This window comes from Megalops cyprinoides, chromosome 7, assembly GCF_013368585.1.
Source record: "Megalops cyprinoides isolate fMegCyp1 chromosome 7, fMegCyp1.pri, whole genome shotgun sequence".
Classification (NCBI taxonomy): Eukaryota; Metazoa; Chordata; class Actinopteri; order Elopiformes; family Megalopidae; genus Megalops; species Megalops cyprinoides.
Genome location: NC_050589.1, coordinates 12,734,552 through 12,762,234, shown reverse-complemented (window position 1 = coordinate 12,762,234; position 27,683 = coordinate 12,734,552). Strand labels below are relative to the sequence as shown.

At 42.6% G+C, this 27,683-nt stretch overlaps 1 protein-coding gene across 1 annotated transcript; it reads right to left on the bottom strand.

The window, feature by feature from the left end:
* Nucleotides 1-690: 690 nt before the first annotated feature.
* Nucleotides 691-27,354, bottom strand: fkbp5 (FKBP prolyl isomerase 5). Its single transcript, XM_036533706.1, has 11 exons — nt 27,071-27,354; nt 13,999-14,130; nt 9,405-9,549; nt 8,483-8,625; nt 6,980-7,094; nt 4,687-4,843; nt 4,458-4,548; nt 4,175-4,258; nt 3,646-3,831; nt 2,553-2,792; nt 691-797 (listed from the first exon to the last, which is right to left on the bottom strand). The coding sequence occupies exons 2-11, from the start codon at nt 14,101-14,103 to the stop codon at nt 702-704; spliced, it is 1,362 nt and encodes a 453-aa protein (XP_036389599.1). The 5' UTR covers nt 14,104-14,130; nt 27,071-27,354; the 3' UTR covers nt 691-701.
* Between the last annotated feature and the right edge of the window lie 329 nt (nt 27,355-27,683).

The window sequence follows — 27,683 nt, the reverse complement described above, 5'->3', positions numbered from 1 at the left end:
ACAGTGTTTTAGTGCACCCTTCCTTGAAGGTGGACGTGGGCCTGCTGTATTCGCTGTTTTCTGTAGAGGGATGTGGTTCACAGTGCCTGCAGAGCCAGTCTGTGGGTAGGGCATGATGGTTCCTGATCAGAGGACTGTCCATTGCTCCTCCAGTGGTCCAGGTACTGTTCAAGTGTTTATCTGCAGCCGCCCCCCACCCCCACCCCCCCCAAAAAAATGTCCCCCTATGAGGAATCCAAGGAGCCTTGCTCCCACCCAATCAGAACGAAGCCCCGCCCACTCAAGCATTGAGCTCCACCCATGTAGCACTGCATTCCACTCTCACACACAGCACTGAGTCAGCTTAATCAGTAGTAGTAATAATAATTATAATAATAATAATGATAATAATAATAATAATACCACTGACACTGACAGAGAAAGCCAGGCTGGAAGCAGGGCTGGTGTGGATTGTGCGTGGTTTTCGTAGGAATGCCGACAGAGGCACGGCCTCTTTCGTTCGCACCCTCACAGCCCAGCAGTCGCCCCCCCTCCCCCCAACACGCAGGCCACACGTGTGCGGGGAAACAGGGCAAGGCAGCGGGGGGGCCGCAAGGTGCTCAGAGTTTATGGGTCCAGTCCTTGTCTCTTTCACCCTGTCCTTCCCGCTGCGAGAACGCCAGGGCGGCCCCGCCTGACCCCCCCCCCCCACTTCCGCAGGCTCAAGGACACTCGTGGCTCTTGTGGCGCCGCTTAGCTCCCAGTTCGCTGTTCTCATTGGACCCACCCTCCTCCTTCCGCCTCTTCAACCTTCCCACCTGCAGAACACATGGACATCAGCCAATCAGTCAATCGAGCAACCAGACAATCAATCGACCAACCAAGCCATCAGCCCATTCATGATTCTGTGTTTACGGTGCACTCCAGAAACACATTTGTTGCAGAGCAGTTTCTGGATCCTGGGCCAGCATGCTGACAGCCATGCCCGACATATAGCCATGCTATAAGCTGTGCCAGTAGGACAGAGGCTGAGAGCTCAAAGCCCCCCAAGAGCCCAGGGCCACAGAAGGGAGAGAGAAAAAAACCCTTATTTACTAAATATCTCAGAAACAAAGGACCCTCATGGAATGGCAGAGACCCTCAGAAAAGAGCGTCTCTGCAGGGGACCCTTTCTCCGTGGGCCAGGCAGAGAGTTATGCTGGGCAGGCTAACTCACAAAGTGCATTATATCCAGGAGATTCAGACTGCAGTTCATTAGGGAGATTACAACTGGGATAACTGAGTGGTATGCGCAGGTAGTTTAGTAAAAAAAAAAAAGACATTTTCTTTAAAAAGTGTGTAAAAATGTAGCGTGGGTTTTGCAGTATTTAATGTAAATTCTTATAGATCTCCTTCTGCTTAAGAATATTCAAGATGCACCACTGAATGGTTAGACGTCTTCCACATGAAACTCCCAAGTACAAAGGATGGATTCCGTTACAAAAATGAAGTACAGTGCAGTAACCCTAGATCACCGCTAGATGGCTGTACCCTGACTTTTTTTAGGGAATAGACTCAAACTGTGAAAGGATTACAATGTTATTACAATGAGTTTGTGTGTGGGTGAATTGACTGTGTCTTTCAACAACAGGGCCAGTAATTTGCATAACGCCCATTTTACGTGGCATGTTTTCCATCTAAGAAAACAACATCAGGTGCCACGGTCCCTCTCTGTCTCTGAATGATGACCCATGAAGGAAAGCTGAGCCATACCATCCAGCTTGACTAAGAAGGCCTGCTGAGCATTGAAACAGCCACAGGACATCAGCGGGAAATTTCACCCGTTCTAGCGTGAACCTTCACGGAACTGGAATGTGTCTTTCTTTGAGGTAAGTACTAAGACAAACTGTCATACGCAGCTCCCCCTAATACCTAGGGACATGTAACGGTTCTCTCTCACATCTCACTGCTTCATTAAAATCACAAAAAAAAAACTGTAGATCATAAAAAACTCTTTTCATAGATGCCATAGCACATTAGCAGTGACAGTTTGTTGCATTTTCGTGAATGAACATTCTGCCGATCTAAACCACCATGCATGCATAAACACAGCCTTCAACAATATCAGTAATTGGTTACTATTAGTTACCTAAATAACTTACGCCCCTAATGAATAATAACAGAAGTAAAGCTAATACAGCCTTAGCATGTCAACAGGTGGCAAGAAACCTTTCTGAAGTTAATTATGATAGCTATGTGTAATGCAAGCTGTGTGTACCCTAGTGGCAGCATTAATGCGCAATGTGAAATGAAACACAGAGAGGGCTATGGCTATGTCTGCACCTGCATGCATGCATAAACTGCGAATATTTAATGCAAACAATGTGTGGTTTTACAGCAATGCTCAGAGGCAATTCAAACAAGCAATGTAGCAATAATAACAAAATCATGAAGGCAGGAGTTCTTAAATGGAGACTCTCTATTTAAGAACACCTTTTGCCAATCCCAGCTCTAGCATGTGGCAGGTGAGCTTATCCCAATGATTCAGATGCAGAGGAGAGAGGAGATGGGGGCTGTGGGGGGGGGGGGCGGACCTTGGCATCATGCTCTGCGAATTTCTGGAACATGTTTGCGTAGATCTTCTTGTCGCGTTCATGGTGCTCTCGGATCTTGCGCTGACAGACGGAGATCTGGGAGCGAGCCGCACGGTTGGAGGGGTTCACCTGCAGCACGTGCCGGAAGTCGTCCATGGCCAGGCTGAACTCGTTCCGCAGGAGCCGGGCCTCACCCCGCCGGTACAGGGCCTTCTCATTCTCCCCATCCAGCTCGATCACCTGACACACACAGACACACACACACATAAAAAACACAAAGGCAGGGAGATGGACACAGATGTACTTGAGAATAACTGAATATACTGTACAGCCAAAGCATACACACACACAAACACACATGCTTTGCCGTGATCATCAGAATGGCTTTTATGTACCAGTGTGACAGGATTTTAGTGATACCCTCATATACTGGCTGTCTTCCAAATGTCACTTCCAGCTACCTGAAGGTTTACCCATGCAGAATAAATACTTGCAAATAAAAGCTCTGGGATTGTTCTGCATGAAGCACTCCTGTGTGCTTACAGTGGAAAGGTTTAGATCTGCTTGGAGGTTTTCTGAGGCAAGTCCCTTTATAATACAACCGGAGTGAGGTTTGCCTCGCTGAGGATAAGGTTATACCACACCATATACAATACACCATATTCTATATATATATATTTATATATATATTTCTGGGTAGCATGGGCCACAGCCACATTGGACAGAGAGAGAGAGAGGTCTCCGACATGGACTCACACACACAGGCAACATCAAAGAACAGCTTTAGGGGCAGCAGCTTCGCTGACCCACTCTGGACATACACACAGCAAATCCACCAGCATGACCAACTCTGCGTGAACCCAGTTGAAGAAGTCAGTCTGAGAGAACTGACGTGGCAGCACTCTTAAACAGTAGGCCTTGTTGCAAAGTATAATTATTACAGCATTTTGCAGTCCTAGCTGCAGCACCATATTGTAGTTCTTGCTGCTGTACAATACCGTGGTTCCAGTTGCTGTACCATACTGTAGTTTTAGCTGCCATGCCATATTGCAGTTATAGTTGCTGTATCATATTGCACTTCTGGTGCTTGTACCTTGTTGCAGCTCTCCACTGCCTGTGAGTACTCTCCCAATCGCAGGTGGCAGAGTGCGAGGTTCAGCTGAGCCACCAGGAGGAAGGCGTGGACTCCCTGCTGCTGCTCTACCCCTACCCCACACTCCATCTCCAGCCAGGACACGATGCGCTGGTACTGGATCATAGCCTGGCAGAAGCGGCCCACCTGCCAGAATAAACAGCCACACACTGTCACTAGCACGCAGAATGCCCATATCCCCTGAATCCATAACCACGAAGTTACAGAAATAACACTTTGGGCCAAAGTTTTAACACAACATGCTAATGCTGATGTGCAATGGATTTAAATCACTAGCATCTGCAATACACAACAGCTGACAAAAAAAATATATCAGACCCCAACATCAGGTGCTTTGATAAGGGATTTTTTTCCATTTGAAAATATTGGAAAAAAGCATTCTTTTTATTCAGTAACTGCAGCAGGTAAATGTCTTTTTTAAGTAAATTGGGTATAGCGAGTATTAAAGTACGGAGTCTCCATCAGGTACCTTGAAATACTGGGTTCCCTTCTGTTTGACCTTAACTGCCATTTCCAGTTTCTCCTTCAGGTCCATTTCCCAGGATTCCTTGGCCTAGATACATCCAGAGAAAGTGAAAGAATCTCAGTGTTTTAAGTTAGACAGTTATTTCTATAATTATCTACTTCTTTGCAGTCCTGAAAGCCTGCGGTCACATTTGGTTAATCCACACTACATAAAAACAATTACTTCTGAAGTTTATTTGTCATTGACCTCAGACCACATGCCACTGACATTTTCTCTAAAGACTCACCTTCTCAAAATCCTTGAGTGTCACTTCATACACAAGTTCTGCGTTTGGCCCAATATTAAACTCTGATTTACCTTCTCTCCCAAAACCATACCTGCAAAAACAGAGATCCGTTACATGAGGATGATGGACCTAAGAAAAACAACACACACACACACACACACACATACACACACATACACACACACTAAAGATAGCGTGGTTCTCTTTTCACATGCATGGATATACTGACTTGGGTTTAAGGTAGAGCAGGCAGCACTCTCCTTTCTGCATCTTCTCCATGGCCCGGTCCACTCCCAGCGGGATGCCCACATCCTCCGACTCACCCACCACAAAGCGCACGTCCCGCGAATCAAACACCCGACCGGCACAGCTGCCCTGTAAGTGCACTGCGCAAAATACGCAACCCTTAATTCCCTTAAATCAGGACAACAAAGGCCCTATCTGAACACGGAGTCAACTGGTCCCCCTAACCCAGCATTGAGCCAACTGGTCCCCCTATCCCAGCATTGACTTAACTTGTCCCCTGATCCCAGCATTGAGTTAACTGGTCTCCCTATTCCAGCATGGAGTCAACTAGTCCCCCTATCCCAGCAATGAACAAGACTGGTCAAGGAGCCTTTGGTCAGCAGCAGCATGGAATGTTTGTTAGGTCTTGGGGGTTATGACCAGATGGGCATGAATGTTCAAAGCCCATAATTAAATGCACTTTCAAGCCACTCCTTCTCTTCTGTGTGAATGTACATATACAGGTCATCAAATGATTGTCCTTGAAAGTGCTGAAATTAAAACAAAAATACAAACAATAAAAATATTTTTAACACAATGATAACTGTGGCTCGATATTCATGAAAAGACACATTTTCACATATGTGTATTTCATACATGTGAGGCTCTGTGTGTCACTTGCTCTTTTGCATCCAGGACCCCGCCCTTGTGACAGGCACTTGATGGTCTTGGGTGTTACTCTGGATAAGAACATCAGCCAGAGAGATAAATTTAATTACACTACATATGGAAAATGAATTTAAAATATCTCCTCCCCCCCCCTTACACCTTTGAATTTAACTTTTCTGAACAATATTTTTGTTTGTTCTTTTTGGCTTGAAAGGCACTGCAGTCAGTGGATACAAGTTGAAGTTCAACAAGCATCAATTTACTTTAACACTTAAATCAAAGTCAAAACTATATTTCTTTGATGTGTCACTCATTGCGTAATTGTTGTGTTGGGTTACTGTGGTGCACACTGACATGGTGTGGTGCTGTTGAATGCAACAGTGACACTGACATCTCTTAAATGTTATGAGTACATAAGTAGCCCTGGGTAAAAGTTATTTCTGTAATCACTGTGAGCCTCAGTCAAAGGATGTTTGGGGGCGCCAAGGAATGCATCAGTCTGGGACTGTTTGCACCAAATGGTGTATTTCTAATTGAAAAACCTGAAGGCGCCCCTGCAAGCTTTTCCACAAGGGCTTTGTGTCTGGCGTGTCTCTTCGTACAACAGGTCAGAGCTCACACCCCAGGTATGTGTGGAATGGACAGAGGAAGAGAGGACAGCAGAGGCAAGCGTGCGCTGCACAAACACTGTCCCCCCGGAATGTGCAATGCAGCCAGCCTTTTGTTTGGTTCCACTGCCCCATAGCGCCACTGGATTACATATTACCGATTCCCTTCCACATGCTTTGAACAGTACTGGAGTCTCTGTTTTGGGTTTAAAGTGCTGACCCCTTCACATTCTCTTCTCCTACACCACCACATCTTTACCAAATAAATGACACACAGAATTCAATACTTTTCCCAGTATTTTGCTTTTAAACCAGTTAGCCTTGGATGGTAAGTGATTACAGAGTAACAGAGGGATGACTCGAAGTGGAAAAGGATGATACCGTGACATGGTGAGCACTCTAATAATGCTAAATTTGTGTTTCAAATGGAAAAAGTGAGTAAAGAGAACAGAAAGCACTCATGGTCCATGACACGAGGCCTGATATAATTGTGTCCGGAAACTTCAAAAGGTCATGCTGACATACCAAAGTAAAGATGGAACCTCCACATAATGACACTTAAGGTAAATTATTCTTTGAATATTATTTTCTTATTTCCAAAAGCTCTATATAATGTACAATTACAAATTTCAGTGTACAGTGTACAGTGAGTTTACTTGTCTACAAAGGGGATATGATTTGTGTAATCAATCAGATTGAAGAACTGCATTTCATTACTATTCAAAACACAAAGAGAAGGTCTAAAGTGAAAGCTTAAAAGGTTTTGACGGCAAACATTTTACACCCCATCCCACCTCCATACAGAAAGCAAAAAGCTGCCTGCTGAGGTAGTTACCCCTCAAACTACTGTTACATCTCTGCTGGGCAGGTAAATGAGAAAGCCATTACCATGAACATTACCACCATTACCATCAATTTACATTGTTACCATCGACTATTACCACCATTGCCATGTGGTACACTTTAACTGGCACATTGACAGAGGCTGATGCCCAACTAGCCAATCATGAGCTCTCTTACCGTAGACAGTGGCCCCCTCGTTGGGGTTACTGAAGCCTTCGCCCTTCGTTTTGATCCTCCTCAAGATTCCGCCATCTTCCGTCAGTTCCTCACCTTTGAAATTGAGCAACTCCACCTGGAGACACAGGTGCTGGGGTGAGGCCAGGACAAACGCTAACAGTGAGGTAAGCTTTACACCTAATTCACATGTAGGTGTTAAGTAATGGTGTGACTAACACAGATGAAGGGTTTCAGTTTCCTATTCTCTTCTTGTATGAAACTCTTTGGAATAAGGGAGACTGTCTGAGACATAATTCAACCCCCTGCTGTGTAGTCTAGCCTCAGCTGAGGAAGTGTTATTTTGCTCATACTCGACTCAACACTTTTATTTATCACTCCTATCATGAAAAAATGATGGAAACATTGTAAAAAAAAACCCCACTTTCTTAAGTTTATTTAAAGATTAAGAAAGTGGAGGAGGAGGAGGGTTGAATTTGCTTCAGATGACCTGGGGCTGTTACTGTTGAAAATTGCTGAAAAACTTTTTTTTTCCACACACAAAAAGCAAAGTTAAAAATGTTGAAAGCATATATTCCCCTATTATTCACGGAATAAACACCAATAACTTCACCATTAATATGATTATATCAAAATGAAGCCACATTACAACAAACATAACCACCTACAGAACAATGTAGCACTATTCCAAAGCAGGCAATGCTTCCTAAGGCCTTTTCTATAGCTTGGCCTGATGTAGAGTGTGTGGTCTTTCAAGCTCTATGTGTTATACCAGGACCAATCGGAGTTCCCCCTGGTTTAACATCCATAGCTAACATCTGCTGCCACTGTCTGATAGTGTTGGCTGTAAGCGTGAGTGAAGCATAGCGTAATCTTCCCCTTTGGTCTTTCTGATTTAATGTGTCACATAATGAGTCATGGCATTTGTAATGAATCAAACCAGAACCCAGGGGCTATCTTGGATGTGTGTGTTGTTTTTTTTTTTTTTTAAAAGACAGCAACTGTAGCAAGTAACATGTTTGGTTAGTAAGAGATAAACATGCAAAATGTCCCATAATTTGGCCCGATCTTTGTCCTAGGCCTGGATTTAGATATTTTTCTTCATATGTGGTCAATTCTGAAGCCAAATGCTACTTGTCAAAATTTAGTACAATTAACCACATCACCACAACACCCGCTAATGGCCATCTTCATGCCAACTGGTGTTAATTTAGGTTTTTGGCATGCTACCTTGTGAGGCCACTTGTATGCAGTCTGGCTAGGCAAGATACACAGTATAGCAGTGGCTAACATGTGGACCCTACAAGCTTTGTGCATGACCCCTGAAGTGAGTGTGAGGAAAAAAAAAAACATCCATCACCACCTGGATTAATGCTATCATTAATAATGTCACTCTTGGGCCCAGCTGACACAAATGAGGGCACTCTTTAATAAACAGAGGTCTGTGTGTCCCCGTCTCCTCGTCAGTGTCTATTTAGCTCAGACTCTCTGTCTGAATTTGCCCACCTCGAACAGTAGTGTGGAGTTGGGGGGGATCTTCGGGGGGCTCCCTGCCGGTCCATAGGCGTATTCTGGTTTGCAGAGGAACAGGCACACCTCTCCTTTGCGCATGGTGGACACTCCTATATCCCACGCCTTGATTACCTGACCTGCACATATGGGAGAGATCAGTCTCACACGCGCATCTCTTAAAGTCCAGCTACACAACAACTTCTACAGCCTGGGCTGTAAGGCAGGTTTTGGACTCTCAAAGGCTCATTGGTGACCATACATCTGAACAGAGCAGAGGTATCTGGTCTAGTATGTGGCTACCCTTTGTCCAGAGGTTATCGTCTTAGAACTTCAACATGCTGCCTAGAGGGGGCGCTTAAGCTGAAAATGTCTCTATCAAATGGAGCTGGACACAAAACTAGAAAAAAATTTCAAATTAGCTCTTTTTAATGTTTACTATTAAACATAAATGGCTCTCTGGCGTGGATTCCTGCTGTAATAATGCTGAGGAACACAAATGTTTACAAACCTGTGGTTAAATTATATTTTAATTAAGCTGGTGATCGATTCATGACCAAGTTCAGGAACTCACAGCTCAGTTCTCTCAGTGTAAAATGCGCATAGTCCAGCAGGGAGTGCTAATGTGTACAGTTGAAAACCATGCAGCTCTCTCACATGGGGGTGCATGTTGAGTGATGCTCTGCTGTTAACTGAGTGATGTTAGGGGGCGCTGTTGGGTACTGTGTGTGCTAAGTGAAGGCACAGTGCTGTTTGCTGAGTGTCCGCAGGGGGGCGCTGTTGGTTGCAGGTGTTTGCTGCAATGATCCTGCAGTGATGTTTGCTGGGTGACAGAAGGGGGCGCTGTTGGTTGCAGGTGTCTGCTGAATGATCCTGCAGTGATGTTTCCTGGGTGACAGCAGGGGGCGCTGTTGCGTACCTTTGCCCAGCCTGAAGGTGAAGGGCTCCTTTCGGTCCTGACTTGAATCAAACTTCTTCCCATTGAGCAGTTTACCTGTGTAATGGACAAATACCTTGTCCCCAATCATCGGCCTCTCTGCCTCTATGCCAGGGCGTGTAACCACCTGAAATACAGGAACACAAAGTTCTTTCAGATGAGAGCCAGCTCAAGTCAGGTTAGGTAGACCTCATCATCAGGTACACTGTGTTCTCAGACTTTATTAGCAAGCCTGAGAAGCTGGCCTTTAATGCAGATTTATCATCTCTCAAACACAAGATCTACAAGCGCTGAATAAAATGGAGAGTAAATCCATTTAAAAATATGAAATCATACGCAGATAGCTAACTTTGTGTTAGAGTCTAATTTTGATTTTTATGTGCATTCTTTTTAACAATACAGTTGTCCTCGAAAAAATAATGTCACATTAGTAAGTCAAGATTTTCTGCCAGACATCTATGCACAACTCCTCATGAATTGACCTACTGATGTGAAATTTGGTACAGACAGTTCTACATACAGACCAGAAATAGAGAAAAAGCAAATGGTATCAGCTCAGCCTATTAGCATGAATGTATGTCAGTACCCCTTATAAAGGGCCTATATCTGAATTGTGAGTGAAAATGTAGAAAAGTAGGAGGCAACTGGAGGAGATCTCAGAATAATGGCAGAAATAACAGGACCAATGCAGAAGCTGCCCCAAGAGATGCAACGGAGATGCAACAGATTTGCAAGTGCAGCAGCAAATGTCTTCACTGTGCCCCATTGTCCCCAGTAATGGGAAACATTTAGTAGTCAGAGTAATGGTTCTTTAATTGGGCAGGGGAGACAAACTCTCTCAGATCCATGTCTGAATACTTGTGGCGTGAAGCATGGGCATTCTGAATGTTCTGCTCATTTATTCGTTATTTTGGTTTTTTTGTGACGCGGAAATGAGCTGCTCTGCAGGGGGTCAATTTGATCATTTGATCTGGACAGCTCCTTCCTCTGCAGCGCATGAGAACAACAACAGAAGAAATCCTTCCAGAATCCCCTCCTCGGCACGGGGGCACGCCTCCAACCCCTGCATTAGCAGAAAGCTCTGGTGAAGCGTGTGCCTCAGTGAACTTTTTCTGCAACATGCTGGCTACATTAAAAAAAAACTTTCTGGTTAATAAACATATCTTCCTTTGATGGAAACCTTTATCTGATTGCCTCGTCTTGTGAAAACATCTGGCAAAACGATTCCAAAAGTTGGGCCCTGATTTGGTGAGAGATTCCATTAGCTTCTTGTCCTCTGTTCAAATTTTGAATTAAATGTGCAGAATTCCAGCTTTTGCTTTTCATCATATGTTCTAATGTCAAGGCTGACCTCCCCTCTGTGTAAAATACACTTCATCTCTGATGAGTCACCTGATCCTGCAATAGCTGCCTGTGATTGTTCATTCCTCTCACCTGACCCAGTGTAAAACAGCCATCCGTGATTGGTCATTGCTCTCATCTGACCACCTGCTAAGTAGCACTGAGTTAAACACTTGAAAATCCCAGTGTAAATGTGTGGACATGGTACTGCTGCCCCTCTGATCTCATCACTATTTAACACATCATCCTGCACCTCCAAATCAAACAGGCTCGTACCTGCTCTGGCAGCCGGGAGAGGCAATTTACATGATCTGCTAAATCAAAGCTGTTATGTTTGCAAATGAGATGGCTAAGATACTTGGATGGTTCCCTCACAAGTTAAAACAATATATGTTTTATTTATTTTCTTTGTGTCGGCTGTAATTTCCTGTTACTCGGCTTCAGCGTTTCAATTAGCCCTGTGTGTAGAGTTCTTTAAATGTGTGTACTTCGTTGTAAGAAGATGCTAAAATGGGGGGATGAAGGTAGCCATTGAGTTTGCTTTTGGTTTTGTTTTGGTTATACTTACACTCAGTGTGTGAAATACCCCGTGGCAATCGGGGGTCCCCCCTACCCATGCCTGCCAACATTTAGGTTTCAAAATACGGGAGGTTTTTTCGGCCGGGGGGGTGGTGGTGTGGATAGTAAATAAATAAGGAAATAATTAATTTTATGTAGTGTGTGGATTGTGTGTGTAGATTGTGTTTCATCTGATCTGGCAGCTTGGGTAACGTGTGGGTAATGCGCTTTATTTTCTGAAAACCTGCACACGTCTTTTGACCACAACTTTTGAATCACTGCAATGAAAAGCAAATACATTATTTTCTGTTCATTTTTCATACAAAGTAGGATGTAATGTCAGCCCTATGTTGGAGACAATGCAGAAATTTGCTGTGATTTCAAAACCGGATTACTCGACAACTCGAAACAACTAGTATCATTGGAGAGGGTATGTTCTGCTGTTTATTTTGATATGCGCTACATTGTGAAGCGTTAGGGACTTCGTGACTCAACCGAGGAGATAGAGTGTGAAAATGGGTGAAGAAATTAGTTTATTACTTTTAAGATATTACTAAGATATTACTTTGCAGAAGTTTGATCTGTCTTCATAACGTGATTACATCGGTATGTACAAATATGTGACTAGCATCATTACAAAACTCTGGTTCTGCTCTTTCTTGTGATATGTGTTTCATATCTATGCAATGACGAGTTCATGAGTAATTCAAACAAGAATAATGGGTGTGGAGATGGACACAGAGCTGTATGCAGATTTTAACTATGATTAAATTTGTTGTAAATTCAAAATTATTTTTCTTGCCAACACTTCGTGACATAGACAAGCAACTAGCATCATTAGCGATGAATACTTTGTGAGCAATATAACCGAGAAGAAGGGATATGAATTTGGACGCAGGCTGCGTCTGTCAGGCTTTAAGGGTTAAAAGGGTTACATTTTTAGTGACAATTACAAGTGACAAATAATTTTTTAAAGATTTTTTCCAGAGACACCCCAAAATTTTGCTGTTGAGGCTTTCAGGGGGTCTCAAGTGTCAATCAAGGGGTCTCAGACCCCCTGAGACCCCCCGTATTTCGCACCCTGCTTATACTACCTTTGCACAAATCATTACACCTCGGTTATTTCGTTAAAACAAACCATTGTGAGGAAGTGCTATCTTTCATGTCATTGCGAACGAAGTGTGTAATTCTATAAATTGCATTTATAGAACATAAAAATCTAAATATGGTTTCTGAACAAACCTAAAGTGTGGTTTCCTCACCATGTAAAGAAGGCCACTCCCAGTAACGTAAGGGTCAGACTAGCACCTCATTACTTTCCTTTTTTAACTGGTATTCAATAATGTAAAAAAAATTGATCTGCAACATGAATAATGTGCATCCTGTCCATTAGGAGGAGTTTGATTTGAAGCAGTTTTTTTTAGCTAAAAACCAGGATCCTATCGAATCAGGGGAGATCTGGTAACTTAAAAATCTTTGTAGTAACAGGGTGATTCTGAAGCTGAGTGTAAGCTTCACCATATTTCTGAGCTTCTGAACAAGGATTACATCACCCCTCCTGGCTGCCAGATGTCAGCACTCTCTCCTAAAGCACAGGTATGTGGTTGAGGTGAGAGCAGGTTCAATGACTACAGTGCAGAGAGGCTGTTACCCTGGGAAACCTGGCCATAGCTCTGCTTGTACTCTGCCGTACCCGGGAAACGGTAAACGCCTGCACCCTTTTCTCCAAAGCAACCGTTACTTTGCCGAAGTCATAACACTCACACACAAAAAAGAAATCCATCTTTGAATTGGAAAAGGTGCACACATTTATAGGTACACCCCAGCTCCCAACTCCCAACTGAGGAAAAAAACCTTTCTGTGAGATGGGAACTGCCAGTATCACAGTCCTCAGGATAAGAGTCATTTTTCAAGCTTCTTTCCCTTACACATAACTTACAGAGATCTGTGCGTCCATCAGCCCCTGGTCTCTGCAGCACTGTGTCCAATTAATGTGTCAGCATTGTGTCATTGTGGCTAATGACAGTCACAGGACTGGGCTGACCTAACACAGCAAACGTTTTTGTATCACAGCACATCTCTGTTTCATCACAGCACAATTTCTGTGCTATCACAGCAAGCCCCTTGAGTATCACAGCATATCTCTATGTTATAGAAGCACGCCAGGGTGTTATACAAGCACACCTCTTTGTGTTATAAAAGCACGCCCCTGTGTTATAAAAACATGCCCCTGTTTTATAAAAGCAAGCCCCTGTTTATAAAAGCATGCCCGTTGTATCAGGGTCTCCACGTCTGTTTTCTGGTCAGATTTTATCATGTTCGAAAAGATAATGAATTAATAATACAAAACTCACCATCCTCAGTTACACTGAGAGTTACTAATGAATGGAATGACCTAAGACCACTCAAGAACAGACATGATACATTGCACATCACACCCTAGTCTACGGGTAAAAATTAAGCCTAGCTGCAATGAATACACTGTTCTCATCGCTGAACTTCTTATATTTTCATTCAAAAGCACAATTACACATCACCTTGTTAAAAAGGAATCATCGGTTTTGGACTGTCGTATGTTATACCACAAACACACATTACAGCAGCGCTTCGCCTCTGTCCCCGCAGGATATGAGTGATCTGCACCTTGTACGGTGTGTGTGGGCCCTCGGTTGCCTACCTTGCACACACCCTGGTCTTTCCTGGGTGTGATGTCAATGCCCTGCAAGGCAAAGACAGCCGTGGGTGACTGTCCATCCACTAGCAGCTCCCTGTCGGTGGTCATCTCAGCTATACATGGGCCACCGCACTCCTGCAGAAACAAAGAGATCAGCACACACTTGCTCATGCAGACACACAGACTGCACACACAAGCACACACAAACACATAAATATTTGTAACATTGCATGCACCAGTACATATGTACAGAAACAAAGGAAAACACACACAAATGCACATGTGCACACACAGGAACCACTCTATACACTACACATCACTCCACTCCGCACATACACACACACACAGACACAGACAAACTCACATACACACAGACAAACACACACATGCACATGCACACTCACACACACATAAACACACACACACACAAACGCACACACATAAAGACACACTCAAACACACAGGCTCACAGTCTCTCTACACACAGAAAAATTCACACACAGACACACTCACTCTCTCACACACACACAAAAACACACACTCAAACAAAAACAAGCTCACTCACACTGACACATGCAAACACAAATACGCACACACACACACACAAAAATACACACACACACACACACACACACACGCACACATACACACACACACACATACAGACACACTCAAGCACAGGCACACCAAAACGTACAGATTCGCACACATACTCAGACCCACTCAGACATACAAACACACTCAAGGACACACACACTCACACACAGACTTATTCAAGCACACTGTGAGACACACACGTAGAAGAACTCATACACAGACACACTCAAACACACTCAAAAACACACAGACTTACTCATGCACACTCAGACCCACTGACACACACACATCAACACACACACACACACACATACACAGACACATACACAGACACACACACACACATAGACTCAGGCGCACACAAACACCCAGACAAACGGACTCACACACAGCCACATTCAAACACACTGTGAGACACACACAAACACTTTCTCATACACGCACACACACATAGCTCCATTGTACAGAATGTTCTGTCCCTCTCAGACTCGCATGTGTTCATTCCACAGAGTACATTTTTATCACCATGAACTCAACGACTCAGCTCTCCCAGACAGTCAGAGACACGAAGTCTAACGTTTTCAAATCCAAACTGCGTATATACAAGCGCTGTGCATGCCGCTCGCCTCTGTCCCTCTCACCCGCACAGAGCCACGCTCAGCAACCCCCCCCTGCGTGCGCGTTCAGGGCCACCCCTGCATGGTCCCTGACCTGGTGTGACATCTGAACGGAAACCAACTTTCCACCACGCCGATCTGGGGTCATGTGGGGACTTGAGAGTGAGAGCAGGGTGAGGACTTCAGCTTAGACACCCAGACAAAGGGGAGAAAAGCTCCCAGCCTTAAAGCCCACCGCTCTTTCTTTCTCTCTCTCTCTGGCACCCTCCCAGGTCCGGGGGCCGGATCGAGTGCTCGGCTCTGCTCCTGACACAGTGTGACCAAGCCTATCTGCACGGGCCCTTTACAAGCGGTACGGCTTTAAAGCCAGGGGCTTTTCTCTTTCTCAGCCCGAAAGTCGCTGTGATCATGAGGCGCTGTCAAACTACCCAAAACCACCTGAAAACAGCTATGAATGGGCCGCAGATATGGGCTGGCACGGCATGCAGCCATGCCTATTATGCACTGAAAGTTAAGCCCTTTTTAGGGTTTTTCTACAGAAATAATTGACCTTTACTTCTGTAACATCTAAGCGCCCTTAAACACAGAATTCTGATATAACTTCAGAGGGCAATAACATAAATGCACTCGCTTAGAGATTTCATTTCTCATGTGGAATGGACTGTTTGAATTTTCAAAGTTAAAGAAGCTGTTTTTTGAGATGATCATCCAGACTCTGTATCTAGAGACTTTGTCTCACTACAACACTAATGTAAAACATAACTCATTGTTACGCAAAGGATTTGTTAGCAAAACAATTTTGTCAGTCAAACATGTCTAAGTATCTGGAAAGAACATTTTAGGACTATTTTTCATCTGTTATTCCTGGCTCTAACACATAAATTGTAAATGAAAAATAAATGTGAATATTTTCTGAACCCCCCCCCCCTCCCCTCCAACACTACCTTGTAGTGCTAAACTTTGGCAGTAGTGGAAATCAAACCCTTGTTAAGAACCTAGACTGGAATTAAATGAAGGCTTAAACCCTTACATTACAGACAAAAGACCAGTTCTTTCTAGGTCACAGGCTTGATAAACGCCCTTCCCAAATTTTTTACACCCAAATTTAGACATCAGATTTAGGTCAAATGTAATGGGTTATCCCTTTCACCCTTTGCACTGCTGGGAGCTTTATTCTTTGGGCACAAAAGTACTTTAAAAAAATCAAATCAATTCAGCACATTTTGGCACTTTGGGTTAGTGGACTGGTCAGTATTGAGCATTTTTTGCGAAGCTGCAAATGTCCACATAGCTGTTCTCTCTGAGGCCCAGAAACAGGCTGGAGTGTCCGGTGCACGGACAGCGAGCTGCCAAGCTGCGTGAGGAAGGCTAAATTACTTCGACATGGTGCCGCGTGTGTCATGAGGAGGAAGAAGGCTCAGGAGAGCTTCCAACTGGCAGTGCCTCCACGCTGTCAGTCAAATCCTAACTGTGAATAAAAAGCACAAAAACTAAAGAGGTGTCATGTGACGCGTTCTCCATTCTACATCAGTAAATGCTGAGTCATGAGATGGGGCTCGCAGATCACCTCCATCACAGTGCATTACTCGGCACAATCACAGCACTCTGCTGCGTTCCTGTGGAAGGTGCTGTGCCTCTCTAAATGACTTTTGGTAAAGGCATTTGCAAAATGGGTTCACAATAATACTAATAGTAATAATAAGCACTGTTGCTAGCAAAGGTTAAATGGGGACAAGCACAGGTCTGGTGTACCTGTAATTACCACAACATAGAACCAAAAGCAGAATGTCTGCAGGGGAACCAACATCCTGTTTCCTGTTTCTGTCTCATATTACATATTTTATCTTGATAAACCGTAGAAAGAACAAAAGTTTCAGGATAAGAACATTTCTTTATTTTAGCTTAATACTGCATTATATATATATACATAATATACATAACATATATATGCACGTGTAAAAAAATATGATATGTAATATATGTATTTATAAATAAATATATATAACAGAGAGAGAGAGGGAGAGAGAGAGAGAGAGAGAGAGGAACGGCAAATGAAAATTGTGAAAATCTGTTAGAATGTATTTGTAATAATTGTGAAAACCTGTGAACTTTAGTTTGAGATATTTTCCTGGCTGTGCATTCCTTGCCCTAAAGGGGAGGATGCCGTGCCAAACTGGATGTCAGACAAATCCTATAATTTACACCAACAGGGCAGGACCTAGAATAACAGCAGAGAAAAGGAACACAAAGGGCCAGGCATGCTGCCCGTTAACCTGGCGTACCGGGAGCAACGTGTGCCGCATCTGCCTCACCAGCACACGAATAATAATAATAATAATAATAATAATAATAATCAGAGACTCAAGGCTGAAAGCAGTATCTTTACATTCAGATATGAACAGAGGGCAGAACGGTATATTTACCGTCATCATTCTGTTCATTTGAAATTTGATTAGGAAAAAAAGGTCAAACTTATTTAGATAAACAGAGGGAATGAGTTCGGATTTGAAAGACATTCCTCCCATTTCTTTCTATAGTGAAGTAACAGTGCAGCTCTGCTCCTTTCCACTGCGTCACACAAACACATTTTCATTTGACAATCAAACGGGGAGAAAGTAGATTTTTTGGTCAAATGTCAGCTGCCAATATATACACAGTAACAAAGTATACACATATATACAGATATAAAAACATATTTCCTGTCTTTTGTTGTGAAATATATCTTTTACTTTCTTCTTCAGTAATTTATCAGATAAAACTTGTCAAAAATATTCATCTGAAATGTTTATTTGTGGACATTTTCCCCATTTTAAAGTAGACAGGAATACTTGGGGTATTTTACAAGCCTGCTGGAAAATGTTTATTATTAGTGGTAGTAGATGATTTGTATTGAATGTTGATCAGTCTTTATTTATTAGTGTGACAGAAGGACAAATGGTGTTCAAACTGGGGTACATGATCACTTACTAATTTCTTGTAAAATATTTTAGAATAGTTAATTAGCCATTCATACGTTCTCACAAAGAGAGCTTTATATAATCACTTCAGTGGTTTTTTTGAAAATTAAAAGTTGGATTTTTCTGAGTTGCTAAGCAATTTCATCAATGACGTCCTAAATTTGGACAATGTCCTGCTGAATTTTGGAAACGGACCTATCCAGCCACACAATTAAGCAGCTCCAAAAAGACTTTCGGTTACCTGGGAGGTGTAAGACAGGCCCTGGGCTTGAGAACTGAACAAGTAAATGAACAGGCACCTTCCTCCATCCATACACACGTAATGGGCACACATGTATGGATAGAGGAAGGTGCCACTGACCTCTGATAGTGCAGAGAGACATCCAGAGTCAGACATACCCGCACACATTCATCAAAAACCGCAAACAAGCATTCTAGTGCAGCCAGTGAGAATATGGCATTGTGAAAGGACAGCAGACCTTTGTTCGCGGAGGTAAAGACGCTTTAAAAAGTAGGTTTCAACGTAAATTTAAACTGTAGACAATACAATTATTACTATAAACTATGAACATCCTGGCAGGTGTTCCCTGCTCCTACCGAAACGCGGTACGTGATTTGTCAAAACACATCTGACAAAAGCAAGACTGGATATAAGCCAGTTTTAACAAATACGCATAAAATTACACAGAGCGCTCATTTCCCTTTTCCCAAGTATAACACACATTCGCCTGTCCTTACTCCTTAGGCTCCACACAGCACTACTATTTAGCCTGATGTTACTCAAGGACACAGGTCTCTCTTAATAAAGAAGCCACAGCCGGAGGGGGGAAGTACATGTGAGATATAGCTGAATTGGCAGGTTTCAGAGCACAAGAGACACCAGTTACTCAACATCTCATCTAAATGTACAGGAATTAGCTAGCTATATATATTTAGTGTGCAACCATCATCAAAACACTTCCCAAACACTGACACTGAGTACAGCATTCAGAACAAAAAATAAACTTTGCATACATGTAAATTATGTAGTTATATATTTGAATATTTTCTTCACTAAACCAAAACACAGCCATCCTGTTGAATTCTGTTATCAAGCTGCAATTAGCTTTAGCTAAAATTAGCAGTTAAAATACTGTCTGAAATCTCACCCTGCACTTTCAGTTCTTTAAACTGGCAGGTGAGAGCTCAGTGACAGTAAACTGGGTGGAAGCCTTGTGTAATTCCAGAGGCAAACATTTTGTGTTAAAATTGATTTGAAGCTTATGTTTTTTCCCAAAAAAAAAATCAGCGTCAAAGACATAGATCAAGGACATACTTGGCTGACCAAGGGCTAGTCTGACTGAGGTCTAAAGTAATCGGTAGACCACAGCAGCTACAAACATGAGAGGGCACATATACACACACACACGCACACGCACACACACACATATCCTGCCTCTGGTCTCCTGAGGTCATCATGCTCTGGTATCTCTTTCTCTTTGTTCTTATGTTGCCTAATCTCATTCTTTCACCCCTGTAAATCCTCAGCAACTGCTCAGCAACGGAAAAGTGTCTTATTACCTTTACTCTCAGGAAGACTGTATTAAAATACCACTGCCTCCCTCTGCACTGTCCGTCCCCCCCAACCCCCAATTTACCCCTTATTCAGTACATTCAGTATTCACCTTTACGTTTACATTTAAAAATATCTCCTGTCCTGTGATAATAGATTTTTTTATTGGAACAGTCTAAGACTTCTTGCACATTACATCATTTCAACGTGTAAGACGTTGCTGATTCATTCCAAAGTAATGAGGGTTTTGTTTCGGAAGAAACGTCTTTTGTTCTTGTAACAAAATTCTTATATAGTTTTTTGCTCTTGTTTTTCTTGGTTGCATGATGCTAAGACAGCACTGATTGGCTCTAGTCCACTCACAAGGTATAGTTCGGTTTGCAGTGATGAATAAAGTACACAGCCACACCCAGTACCACCAAAACCAGCAGATTCAAAACTGTATTCCACGCTGCACAGCTTTTTCATATCTGAGGTGTATCGAACAGACAAAGGAATCACTGCTAAGTCACATGGTATGGAGACCATACCCTCTAAAATTCAAAATACAACATTTTTGACTTTTTGGCAGATGCGTAATCCTGCTAGAGCAGTTTGACTGGAATTAGCTATGTGCGGTTTAAAGTCAGTGGTCTACCAAAATCATAGAGGAATTGTGGATGTGCCATTCAGCTCATGGGCCATTTGCCATAACGTAAGATGATGCACTTCTGGCACACATTCATGTCGTGAACCATAGGGTGCTGAACCCTCACATGCTACTTATCACTTATTAAGACCATGATCCCTCATTACTGATGTGCTGCGCCGCATGGTTTGGCAGCCACAGTGTGAAACATACAAACATATGGCAATGTACAATAATGTCTCTCCACAGAAACCACTTTCATATACTACGAATGCAATTATCATGCAATATTTCATACATGCTTACACAATTTGAGTATTTTTGTCTTGAAAGCCTTTGACACAATATGAATAAATGAATGATTTGTACATGTTACTTGTACAGGGGCTTGCAGCAGTCACTTGATAGTGATGGGGGTTAGGGGGCTAACTCAGCTCAGCCACCATCACCCATGTGTAGCCCCAACCCGAGTGATCCACGGCAGCCATTTTGCCCTGAACATCACTTTACGTGGAGAGGGAAGGATTTATTCTGCCAATTAAACAGGGGGTGAGCATGAGGCCAGAATTTTAGAGCAAAATTGGGAACTTAGCCAGTTAAGTGAAAAAAATCTGCAGTAAATGATTTGTAATGATCACAGTGAATCAGGACCTCAGTTAAGCGTTTCATTGGGGGGGGTGTGACCTCCTACAGCTCAGTGTCCCAGTCACCACCTCAGTCTACAGGGAAGACTGGTATATGTTAGACACCCATTAGTTGTTTAATATTTTAAACATATATTAACCAGTTACTTTTTGTCAGATGTGAGGAAATAGTCTGTAGGATTGAATGAAGGAAAAAGTGAACAGCATGTTAGGGAAAGGGACATACAGCCAGCTTCCATACTCATCTGAACATTGTAGCTGAAACTAACAGACCAGGAGACCACTGGACAAAGGACTTGGATTAGAAAGAAGACTAAAAATATATAGAATTATAACAATTCAAAGCATAATTTAAAGTAAAATTCAAAGACTTTGATTCAAAGTAAATGTAAATATCAGACATAATGCAGCAAAGTCTTAACAATGCTATCTAAATGGTTTGGTGTTGCTTTGTTAACAAGAAATTTCTGGAAATAGGCAGACCAGAACGATGGGACTACTGCAGATCTCTGTAATCTATGAAACTGGGTATGTAAATGAGACAGTCAAATATAAATGATGGAAGTCAGGCGACAAAGTGGAAGGTACGGAGGTCACAGGAAGCGTTGACCTGTTTCTCAGTGATAGTGTGACTGCACCAGAATAGATCAGTACCGTGTGTGTATGTGTGAGTGTGTGTGCGAGTGTGTATGTGTGTGTATGTGAGTATGCATATGTGTCTGTGTATGCATGTGTGTGTATCTGTGTGCATGAGTGTGTGTGTGGGTCTGTATGCACGCATGTCTGTGTGTGCGCATGTTTTTATATGCATGTGTGCGTCTGTGTCTGTATGTGTCTGCATATGTCCACGTATCTGTGTATATCTGCATGTGCGCACGTCTGTGTGTATCTACATATGTGTATGTGTTTGTGTGTGTGTCTGTGTGTGTCTGTCTGCGTGTGTGCGTGTCTGTGTGTGTGTGTCTGTGTGTGCGCGCGTATGTGTGTGTGTCTGTGTGTGTAGTGGAACACTCTGTTCCTTCTGCTCCACAGTTGCTGGCACAGTACACGCTCCTCCACCAATTTCAGCCCCATTCAGGCACAGTCCTACATCGAGTGCAGCTGGCAAACCCTGCGCAGAAATCGCACAAACACACACGTCCCTTCACAGCAAAAAGAACATGACAAAAAATCACGCAAATGTATATGTGCCTTCAAACCAAAAGACAAATATCACACAGATGCGTATCTCTTCACGACAAATGAAGACAAACTCATGCAAGTGCTCACATCTCCACACAACAAGAGACAAAGACAAAAAATTCATTACCAAAAAAGACAAAAATCACGCAAATGCACGCATCTGTTGGTGTGAAAATGAGTCCATAGGGAATGAGCCAATCCTGATAAAAACAACTACTGTTCTGAAAACTGAACTTCATGGTAAAATACAGTAAAAGTATATACTATACAAACAAACTAATATAATGTTTGATAAAAATAAATAAAGTCTAATAAAAATGTATGAAAAATATAAAGCATGATGATAAAATCCATGGCTATTCAACACTTTACAAACTGACTGCATTTATTTTTGTAATTAAAAATAATGAATCACAACTTAGATTGTATTTTTAAACAGCTGAGAATATTTCAAAGCAAAGACAATAAACAAACATCTACATTCTAATGATTTCTGGACATTCTTCAGTGAATAAAACAAGAATAAATTATCTTGTTATGACACAATTTGCTGTTTATTGCTAGCCATTGTCTTAGCTGTCATGGAATTTTCCACGTCCTGACGTGTAATGTTTCTGTAATGAGGCAGAACAAAGAGTATGCAAGGTTCATACTTTTCATTTTGAGTAGTAAACGTAGCCACTTCCCCACAATCAATTCTATATAGAGCAACTACCGTGTGGTTGCACTGCCAACATTTGGTTGGGCTGAACGTTAACAAGTCAGCTTTCTAAAAGAAGTGTTACTCTACAGAACAATCGCACTTGGATTGAGATTTAGAAACAAATTTGGCATCTTCTGAAAAAGAAAAAGTAATCCAGAGAATGAACACTTTCATGCCTCTTTCTAGGGGAAAGTGTTCAGCTGCTCAGTGTATGAGTGCTCTTTTTCATACGAGCCCTTCCAGCTCTATGGCACACCCATGATCTCTGTCGTGCCGAGCTGCCCGCTCACTGCTTTGTTTACATACACTTTGAAATAAACCTTGTTAAATTGTTGTTCAATTGATCATTAGAATAACTGGCTTACAGCTGCCCTGGTGTTCTAAAAGAGTACCCTGGCAGAACTCGGCGCTCCTGTTTGGTGCCGACCAGAGGACTTGCAGATGATTTTTTTTTTTTCATCAGTAAGAGCGTGTTTAGCGCAGTGGTGCTGCAAATTTCACCATGTCGATGCTGAAATCCAGCCTGACAGGTACTGTAAACAGCCTTGTAAAACTGGGAGTTTTTCTCTTTATTTAAACCTTTTTGTTCAAAGGCTCTGCACCTCCAGCACTTTTCCCACACATGGAAGTGTGTTTCTTATGGTTAGCTGTCTCCTTGTCCTACCTCCATTTAGCCAACAAAAATGCGTCAGGACAAATAGGTTAAGCGCAACAGAGTGAAAATACAGAACTGCAATTAATTACAATACAAATGAACGCATTTCCCACGTTGTAAATAATCATCTGAATTAACATGAATATTGACAGCCCTACAAGAACACAGCCAAAGGACAAGATAGAAAACGACATAAAAAAGGAGGATGAAATGGAAGCTAATTCCCTATGCACATCAAGGCATTTGTAAGGCGACCCCTCCAAATCCACATTTGCAGAAGGAATTCCTGGACACATGAGCGCAGCCAAAACGAAAATGCAAAGCTACAGAGGTGTTTTTGCTCCTGCGCTGCGCCCACAGGACCAGCCACACAGAAAGGAATCGGCACACAGAACTGTATGCAGGCTGTTGGGGTCTCATGGTCACCCAGCTGATAGGCAGAGCAGCTCAAGGATGTTCATAAGCACGCAGGGTGTCCGTGCCGAGTTCCACACAGGGTCACTGTCTGATGGTTACTACAGCATTGTCTGTGTGTTGAGAGGGTCCACACATCCATACGGACATGTGATGCCCTGCTTGTATTCATGCAGCGCGGTTCCTGCCGTACCTTATTTGAGTGCTGAGGCTTTCCTTTAGTTATTTTTTTTTACATCATGTTATTTTACATTGGAAACGTCCTATCTGGAGTGAAGTACATATCTTCCAGCTCATCCATTTACACAGGTGGATATTTACTGCAGCAATTCAGATTAAGTGCCCCAGCTGGGAGTCGAACCTGCAACCCGACGCGTCATAGTAACCTACCACCTCCTACCTGTCACTCACACTCATAGGCCTGTCTGTGGTGTTTGCGTGGTCCTTGTTGTACAGCTCAGGGCTTCAGTGTGAGACGCGGGGCCGAACCAACCACACACACAGACACAGCAGATAGGAAAGTCAACCCCCCCCCAATCCCTCCACAGCGAATCTTCAAGAGGAACGAGAGCTTCGCACCTACTTCTGCCTACAACACAGTGCAAAGCTCACAACTGTTTCATTCACTGCAGTCTCACCCAAAAGAGCACAGCTGTTTACATAATAATACCTATATCAATTATCATTATTGCTGTTATTATGAACTGCATTAATACAGCACCATTCATGGATGTCAAAGTGCTTTACAGTGTGGGGTGAGAGGAGGTAACACCGCTATGTAGCACCAATGCGGGTGCCAGGACACTCAGCACACATCAGAGGAGGCCGAGAGGGAGGGATTTATTCCAGCAATTAAACTGGGAGCGATTATGTGGCCAGGTTAAGGGAGCCGGATTGGGAATTTGGCCAGGACGCCAGGGAACCCCCTACTCTTTGTGATAATCACCATAGGACTTTGAATGACCACAGACGGTCAGGGCCTCAGCTTAACGTCACATCCAAAGGCCAGCGTCTCTTACAACACAGTACTCACATCTCTGAATTGGGGCATTGGGCGTATACTTGCTCTACTGGGAATCCTTCCTCCTAAAGGCCCACCAACACAAATCTGGTTATTCCAAGAGGTCCTATCCAAGTATAACCATGTCCGGCCTCACTTAGCTTCAGCCATTCACCAAAGGAAAGTTACAGAGGACAGAGGAAAGCTACAGGTGCTAAGGCTGAAAGCAGGAGAAATTTACAGTGCACTAAGGATTAAGGCAGGAAAACATTACCAGTACTATGGCTGAAGGCAGGAGAAAGCTACAGGGTGCTATGGCTGAAGGCAGGAGAAAGCTGCAGTGTGTTATAGCTGCTGCCCATCTTACCTAATCATACTGGTTTGCTCTTTCATTGAAATGCTCTTCAGAGCTTTTTTTTCTACACTCTGACGAGGATATTTTGTTCTGCGCACTACCAAGACGCAGTACATTCTTAGTGCTATGTGCATGCTTTACCTTTTATTCTACAGTTCTCAGGTCCTCTAATTTTGTTGTCAGCCTTTTACAATTTCATCAAAGTTGTCTAATGCTTAATGGGTTTTCAGAACATGTGAATTTATTATTTTACTTGCACTCAACATTTATTCTATTCATATAATAGCTTCAGTACTGGGTCACAAGAGAAAAAAAGGCCACTTTTTAAAATGTTGTTAAAATGTCTATTCCCTGACAAAAGGATGCACTGATGCTCAGATCCCACAGAAATACAGCACATCAGACTGACACACAACCATTCGACACCCTCTGCTCATGCAGTAAACGCAACTCCTTTTATAACACTATCTCCAGTGTCATTTGCACCCTACATCTGCATTTAATGTGAGTGTCATGATACCTTATGAGTCCATAAACAAGTTTCAAATAGTACTTTTTAAGCCTTTAAGTGGCTTTTCACATATTGTATTAATTAACACAGACTATCTTTTTATCATTAGTAATATATATGTGACCTGGCCCTATATAAATCTAGTTGAATTTGTGCATTGCATGATTTAATGCAAATCATTATTAACAAAAAACATCATAAGAGTGAGCCTTTGCATCTTGTGTATCAATTATTTTTTCACTGCGTCATATTGTTACCAGCTTACTAAAACTGGTGATTGCTGAGAAGGACCATTTTCTATAAATCTAACACTTAGCTTTTAGAGTAAAACCTTCCAATATATTTACAAAGAGATGGGTAATGACTTAAATGTAGTTTTGATATAATTCTTGTTTTCAATTCAAGATGTTACATAAAATACTTATCTCTGCTGGATTTGTCTTCACCTGGACCAGTTTTTAATAAAGTAAAAACCACAGCCACATGCAATGTTCTTTTCTCTGTAATGTGACACAGTTACGGCATTTCATTTTTTATCTGTTTTGTTAGTGGTTTCACATGCAAGGCTACGGTGGATTGTGTAATTCTAAAAGGGTGTCATTACGCACAACACACTGGTCGTTTTGCGACTTCTGAACAATGTTTGTGGAATGAGACAGTGTGCTGCTCATCTAATTAATTAAACACGTTTTGATATTTAAAAGACATCACGTTGTTTTTGTTTGTAATAGTGAATATTTGCGTTTCACGTAACTCACCATTTTTTCAGGTTCAATACATTCGTAAGACACGGCAAATACGTTTATGAACACATGGGGCGTTTTTACAGGCTATGCACATGCAATTGACAACAAGACTATGTACACGTTCCTCTCAGCAAGTAAGGTAGAGTATAATATACAACAAAATACGCTTCGTTTGCTACACTTATCTAGGGTTGCATAAACAAAAAACATTTCATCTAACTAGATTATATTACAAAACTATTCTCTTCAACAGAATTAATGTAGCTATTTATTTGTTTATATATTTTTTTTATTTATCGTAAGATATATTACTACCTAATTATCTGGTTTTGGCTTGTGGAGCTTGACAACATAACCTTTGCGAACATAGGTACCTTGCAAGAGAGGCATGCTAGCTAGTATGTTAGCTAGCTTCAACTAACAGTGTTGCCGGCTGCCAACAAAACCACACGTGCACGTAAAATAAAATAATGTCAAATGTTGACAATTAAACGCACATTCATGATCAACTTACAGGTTACTGTGTTCTCCCCACTGACACTTAAGGTAGGTTGTTCTCCGCGGATCCACTTCTGCGAGTCTTTGCCGATGAATGATCAGCGCTCCGCTCACGCGGCGGAGACAGTGTTACTGAGAATTCAAGCCGCCTCCTCAGAGAGAGGGTACTGAATGTTCTACAGGCGGTACTGTACGTACGCTCTCAGCCCTCGCCACTAAAAACGAACAACACGTTAGCTAAAGCCACACGGAGGACGGAGACAGAGTGTGTGAGGGGGGGTTAGAAAGGGAAGGCGGGGAGGAGCGACGGGGAGGGAGATTTAGTGTAAAAATTAAGGGCAGGTCTTGGAGAGCAGCCACAAAGTAACACAATGTACCGGCTGTACTGTAGCTACGCTGATGGGAACACAGTGTTCTACTAGACACCCTGACCTGTAACCCATTACGTGCCGACTCAGGCGCTGTAACATATGGACACGCACAAAGAACGGCTTACTCAGTGCGTGTAAGTTCAGCGACTGAATGTCGCGGTGGGATTTTTTTTCGCCGGTTTTACGTCTTTCCCCGTGTTATTAACGTATTTCTTATTTATATTTTATTTATAAATAATATCTCTGATTTTTTTCAAT

Bases quoted from the DNA above. Each gene is read 5' to 3' on its own strand.
- fkbp5 (XM_036533706.1), bottom strand. From the start codon at position 14,103: ATGACCACCGACAGGGAGCTGCTAGTGGATGGACAGTCACCCACGGCT. The intron at 4,844-6,979 runs GTAAGAGAGCTC...TATTTTGCGCAG, and splicing joins CGAGGGGGCCACTGTCTACG to TGCACTTACAGGGCAGCTGT. The intron at 2,793-3,645 runs GTACAAGCACCA...TGTGTGTGTCAG, and splicing joins CAGTGGAGAGCTGCAACAAG to GTGATCGAGCTGGATGGGGA.